The sequence below is a fragment of the Dermacentor albipictus genome, chromosome 6, assembly GCF_038994185.2.
Source record: "Dermacentor albipictus isolate Rhodes 1998 colony chromosome 6, USDA_Dalb.pri_finalv2, whole genome shotgun sequence".
NCBI lineage: Eukaryota > Metazoa > Arthropoda > Arachnida > Ixodida > Ixodidae > Dermacentor > Dermacentor albipictus.
Genome location: NC_091826.1, coordinates 40,987,758 through 40,994,436, shown reverse-complemented (window position 1 = coordinate 40,994,436; position 6,679 = coordinate 40,987,758). Strand labels below are relative to the sequence as shown.

At 47.1% G+C, this 6,679-nt stretch overlaps 1 protein-coding gene across 1 annotated transcript; it reads right to left on the bottom strand.

Annotated features, from left to right (window-relative positions):
- Window positions 1-215: 215 nt before the first annotated feature.
- On the bottom strand, window positions 216-4,475 carry LOC135916311 (leucine-rich repeat transmembrane protein FLRT1-like). Its single transcript, XM_065449641.2, has 4 exons — window positions 4,137-4,475; window positions 2,084-2,330; window positions 1,503-1,689; window positions 216-440 (listed from the first exon to the last, which is right to left on the bottom strand). The coding sequence occupies exons 1-4, from the start codon at window positions 4,400-4,402 to the stop codon at window positions 265-267; spliced, it is 876 nt and encodes a 291-aa protein (XP_065305713.2). The 5' UTR covers window positions 4,403-4,475; the 3' UTR covers window positions 216-264.
- Window positions 4,476-6,679: the final 2,204 nt, after the last annotated feature.

The window sequence follows — 6,679 nt, the reverse complement described above, 5'->3', positions numbered from 1 at the left end:
CGTTGGCCTGGATTATTTGGGTGTTGCTCTTTTGCTGCCTCCGTAAAGGTGTGGCCCATGAACCACCTGTTCGAGACTTGAACGCTACTAATTTCAACTTATTCTTCATTGTTCAGGTGTTGGAGCTGCAGCTTTGAATGTTCCTTGCTGGAACGGTGCGTACGGCAAAGAAACAAGGAGGTCGAGTTTAATGTAAGCCTGGAATGATTTGACATCGAATTTGTTTTATTTTCAAGGGCAACGTATGCGCGTGCTTTAGACGCGTTAACCGACGTTCATGTAGTTCCACGAAGACTTGCAGGCGATTTTTCGAGCGCTTATGGTAGACAAGCCCGAACCATCAGCACACCGGAATCCCCGGAGAACGCTTTGCATCGTCGAGTTGAACCTGTACGGGATGAGCCACGCGTAGGAGCAGTCACGGCAAGTCAGGGGATTTCCTGCGTTGTGAAAGAAAAAAAGTGTAGAAGAGTAAGGGCGGGGGGAAGGCGGAGGGTGAGGGCTGGAGTGGGTAACGCTTTAAAAGTTCAGCTCACGTTCAAGATATGTAGTAAGGCGTACTCGAATAGTGGTTTTAGAACACTCAAGAAAAACCACAACGGCTTGTCTGTCCAAATACTGGTCCGCGGATGAGCATGATCAACTTAATAAAGAATGTCTTCGTGCTACTCTATTCACATTTTTTATCACCTCGTCGAACTGGAGGACCGATCCCTGCTACAGCTGGAATGAGTTTTATTGTGAGGCCGTGGCAACAAACCAACAATGAGCGCTAAGCAGAAATAACTACAACGCACAGTTCCTGTTCAATTTTGTAACAGTGCGCCTACATAGCTCAGATAATTTTCTGCTTTTCTGATTAGCTCAATAATTTTATCAGTTCGTCCTTCAAAATCTCACACCACATGTAGCAAGAGTGCAGCATTCCGGGCAAGTTGGTAATCCATTGCTTAAATGATATTGCGCGACATAAAAACGACATGGACGTGAAAGAAGACGACACACCAAGCGCAAACTTGCAACTAAGTTTATTGTGCCACTGCATTTTATACATGGCAGGCAACGCAGATCGCGCATGCGTTTACAAGGAAATGAAGTGCGAATTCATGTAACATGGTTACGTGTCGTGTGATGCCGCGTCCAAGTAACGTAATTCTTTATGTGTGAGAGCCAGAGACGGGAAGCTGACACACGCATCACCCAATTTCGTGATCATCTGCGCTTCAGATATCTCACGGATGAGCTGCGTACTGCCACGGGAAACAATCGTACATTGATCCTCAAGAGGCTTGCACCCATGATCGCGACAGTGGATCGCCTTTCACGTCCGTGTCGTTTTTATGTCGCGCAATATCATTTTAGCAAGAGTCTTTTAGCCCAATACTATCAAATTTCAAGCATGCTTTATGGCTTTATGATAACGTGCAGAAGCGCGGAGTTAATCATGCACTGACCAGAGCGAGCCATGACAATATAAGCCACTGCGAATGCGAAGGGGTCACCTCTGATGGCCAGGAGCGGCAGCCTATTCAGTCGCCTGCCGTTGCGTAACATGCGTTTGACGAGGGCTCCGAACGGATGCCTTTCCAGTACGGTCAGGTTGTTGGAAGACAGGTTCATCACAATCGGAGACGTAGAGTCGAAGGCGGTTGGGTGAATGCTGCTGATCCGACCATCAGCGACGTGAATCTACGAAAAACGATGGCACAGGAGCGTTGACAGTCGGGCGTGTTGGTGACCGGTAACCTCAACGTACGAAGCAGCGCACGGAAATATGGTGCCGAGAGACAGAATAAACGGACAGGAAAACCGCCTCACTCGCTACCATACTCTTTAGTTAAAGAAGTAAAAGAAAGCAGAGGTAATGTGCACACGCAAGAGAACTACGCCGTGCGACAATAACCGTATTATCCAAAAGAAAAGAAAACAAAATATTCCTGTTCAAAAGCGAGCCTGTTTTTTCAATTGCTGGTATTCCAGCGAAGGGACTTTATTTGGAAGGCCCGCAAAACAGGGAGATAGGATCGCCGATAAGAGGCCATCTCTTGGTCTCATCCTACTTTCACTGCTGTAAGCTGCTTACCTTGAGCTCTGGATGAGCGCGCGGTATTGACAGCGAGTGCGGTCCCAGTGTCATGAGCCTCGTGCGGCTGAGGAGCAGATACTTGAGACTGGGCAGGCCGAAGAACGCCTTCGCACCAATGTGAGTTATCGGGTTGCCCGTCAGCATGAGCTTCCGCAGGCTCGTGCTACGGAACGCGTTCGCCGGGATGCGGGATAGCTGATTGTCGCCCATGTTGAGAGCCTCCAGCACCGGGAATTGCTGCACCCTGCAATTGTCGAGTGATGTTGTTAACCAAACGGCACAAACATGGGAAAATGAGGCGACTGATTTGCACTGTCCTTAAAGCTTGCTGTTCATCTGGTTTGCTGGCTTGATATTCGAGCTTAGCGTGCTCTAGACACGTAAAAAAGCGAGTTAGAAGATTGTGTGATCGCTCCCACTGAAGTAATGCTGGTCACGCGCCCGCTGTGCTGGAAAGGTCATTGATTGAAACTCCTTGATAGGTTTCTTGGTTATTTTGACCTATCCTAACGATGCGCGTTAGCGCCTGTCATTAATACTCGTTCCTTAGTGGCAGCGGCGGTCTAATGGCGGTTATGATTCTTTGACAAGTTCTTCGTTGGAATGCGAAGTTTACTTCTCGGATGATGATTGGTGGTGATTATCAAACGCCGACAGGAACCGACGTTGACCAGACGGACAAGAAATGATTATAGCTAAACAATTACACGTAACATGGCAGGTAAAGAAAATGAAGAAGAACCTGAACAATGAAGCAATCAGCATCTCCCTCAAGCACCTCACCAGCTGCCTTAATGCTGATGGACCAGTAAATCTGATTGCAGCGCTGACACATCTTAGCGTACATTGTACGGAGCCTCAATTATCTACCGGAAATCCTGCTTTCAGGGCCCACTGATGTGCATGATATCGTCCGGATTATTATAGCGGAGACAGCCATTGGCCGGTCGAACCGATACAACTGCCAATGAAAGTCAAAGAGATTTGCTAGGTCACAACTACCAGGGATGGGCTACCTCTTACAGGTAAAGGCATTGGGGAAAATGTTTTTTTCTTTCTTTTACAGCCACGTTCACCCTTCATGTTTTCACTCAATCAGTCACGGTTTCTGCGCGAAACGCTCAGCACGCACAGCCTTTTCGAATCCCAGCGGCGCCCCCAGCCGGCAATGAATTCGGGACACGGTGCCGCAAGACGACGTACAGCCGTTCCACTCAAGGTTTGTCTGAGTGGACAAAGTGTGGCAGTTGGCGGAATAGGAACTCGGTCCATGCAAGACCGCGTTCCACTAAATCGTCATCCACATCCGTACAACGCCCCCACAGCGCACACTGTGACTCATACTCTGGACACCTCGTAAGCTTTCTGAGCACTGGAAGACAAAAAGAAAATCCAAGCGGCTGCCACTCGAGCGGGAAGGGAAATGGACCCAATTGCCTTTTACAAATAACACGGAAACAACTGGCGATGCTGTGAAAGTACTGATACGGAACAGGCATGCGGCCTCGCTGTGGACTACAAATGTATTTTGTATTGGTTACGCAAAGTTACGCAAACTCAAGTTACGCAAGCTCAAGCTCAAGTTACGCAAACCTAATTTTCCAAGCAGGAGCTGCGTTTCTGTTCTCCATAAATACAGCTGTTTACTTCGCAAGACGCATCAACGCACAATGAAATATCCAATTTCATTACCTCGAATCATTTTAGAATGAGCACACGAGAATCACAGGTTTGGATAGCTCACCGAAAACGGCATCCGATCTAATTTGTGAAGTTGGTGCAATTCACATCATTGCCATGCGTACTTTCATTGCACCGTTTCACAGTTACGTACTGTGAACGAAAGGAACACAAAAACCAATATTTTGCTTCAACCTTTCCGCGTATTCAAACACCTGAACGATGGCACTTTATTCCACATTCGATCAAGTAGATGACGATAGAGACTAGTTTCAATTTCCCGCATCTATAATGGGCATAGAAGCTGCCAAAGGACACCGTTCTTGTTTAGTAGAAATAATGGAGTAATCGAAAATGATCGTCTGCTTACCTTTCAAATTCGAATGTCCGCAAGGCGTTCCCATACACGCTTAGCACGCTTAGGAGCTGCTTAAAGTTCTCGAAAGCGTCCAAAGTGAAGGAGCTGAGGTTGGCGTTGCGCTCCAAGTGGACCTCGTAGAACTTGAAGTTTCCAAGCACGTCGCTCGGGAACGACGTGACGGGAGTCTTCTGAATCCACAGCTCGTTGTGTTCTCGGGTCGTCGCGTTACCGCTCCCGAAGGCCCGTCTCAGCTGAGCCGTGCTGTTGGCGCGCATACAGTTGATCCCAAAATGGTCGCACGTGCATGGTTTCAGGCTGGCCGCGTCCGGACAGTACGCTGACGCGAGGTCCAAGCGCGCCAAAGCCAGGATAACCGGAGAAAGTCTCCACCGTCCTGCGAGCGACATGGCCAGCAGCAAATTTCAAGCGAGCGTGCGTCGTTTACTGCTAATTGTTTCCTAGGAAGTGGCAGCAAAGAACGCACGTTCCATATTTTTCACGTTGCTGCTAATCCTTGCTTGCATTTCATGCCCAGCTTCTGGGCGCTACTCGGAAAAAAAACCGCTTTAATACCTGCTCTAAGAATGACCGACAGTTAACAGTAGTCAGCCTCTGCAAGTGAGCAAGTTCCAGCATTGCAATTTTTTCTGTAACCACGCTGACTTTTTATTTTCAAGAAGTTGAGCCTCTTCTACTCGGTGCAAGGATCACAAAGTTGTCGGAAACTTCTCAAATACGGGGGTCCCGTCCACTCTGTTTTGTACAGTGGACGTATTCTGCTTATTGTGTGATTTTCTGTAGTGTGCCTTTCCCTGCTCATTTTTCCCTCCTCTTGCGGATCCTTGTGGTGCTTTTTTCAAGAGACAACTGCTCGTGTGCTTTGTTTTTGTGTCTTGTTTGTACGATTCCTTGATAATTATTAGTACTATTAAGTACTGTTGTATAAGAGTAGCGTCAAAGCGCCATAAAAAAGCCCCCCCCCCTCCCCTCTTCTTAATTAAAGTACGCTTTACTTCAGGAAGAAAATTACCTGTGGGGCTGTGGGAATTCGTACTAGGTCTCACGTTGATTATTTATTATGTAGTGCACTATCGTAGGCATCCCGTGCGGAATGGACTGACTCAAATTATCATTCCAATTTAGTTCTTACGTCTGAAATATGTCATGTCTTTTTTAGGTAAATAAATAAATAAGTATGTAAATAAATAAATAGATATATAAATCAATAAATAAATGCTGAGCCTTGTACAGGTCGTAGATCACGCTTTTTCTTTTCTTCCTTCTTTTCGGGCTTGAGGAACAGTACGCAAATAGCTTAAACTTTCTCTAATCTTGTCCCCACTATAGTTCTATAAAATCTGTGGTGTCGGGCTGCTAAGCACGAGGTCGCATAAATCCAGCAAAACCAGCACCGCATAAATGCAAGCTGAAGCGGCCCAGGGCTTCAGAAGAAGTATGTGGACGGAAGTGAGCTGCTACACAAACGCGACATCGCTGTAATGCCACCCTCATTATTTCGACGTCCTGATTTAATTGCCTTCATATCACTGCCATCATTACTCGTTCCGTCGTCTTAGCTCTGTCATCGTAACTATGTTTTCAACCCGCCGTGGTTGCTCAGTCGCTATGGTGTTGGGCTGCTGAGCACGAGGTAGCGGGACCGAATCCCGGCCACGGCGGTTACATTTTGATACGGGCGACATGCGAAAACACCCGGGTACTTAGATTTCGGTGCACGTTAAAGATGCCCAGACGGCCCAAATTTGCGGAGTCCCCCACAACGGCGTGCCTCATAGTCAGATCGTGGTTTTGGCATGCAAAAAACAAGATAATTCTAAGTTCCATAAAATAATTTCTAGAAGAATGTTTCATCATAAAAGAAGTGTATAGAAATGCGATTGAGATATTTGTGCATGTGTAGCAGACACCTGCGGTGACGCTGCAAAGCTATGACTGGGATTATGGGCACTGCTGTTCGATCAGGGGAACTTCCGTCTTAAGATTTAGAGCTCTTGAACTGCTAGCTAGGAGTTCCTAGATAGAAGCTAGAGTTATGGCCAGCTAGGAGGGCCAAAACATGATAAAACTTTCCGATTTAAGCAAATCCTAATCAGGTAAGAACGCCCAACCACGCTCCGAAAAACGAAACTGCCACAGATTTGACGAGGCTGCATACGCAGCTGTGTGTGATTGACAGATAACTCAACATATTGCATACCAATCACTACACCCCTTACCCATACGTCTCGCTTACCGCGAGTGCAGCAATGAATTTTGTAAATTTAACCGTTTTTCGAAGGCCGCGTAATAGCTCTGTATTTTCACAATGAAACCGGCAAACACGCGTTGTAGCAGCCATTCTTGTACACGATAACGAATGCCGCACAGCACGAGGTAAACAAACCGGCCTTACAGCTGCGCGTTTGAGGGTAAGCCACTTACCCATCTTCTGCGATGTTGCGATGCGTGCGAAGTCTTACGATTTCCTACGGAAAGCTAACCACCGTCGGCGGAGATATCACTTCTAAATGGAGACTGCTGATGAACGACAC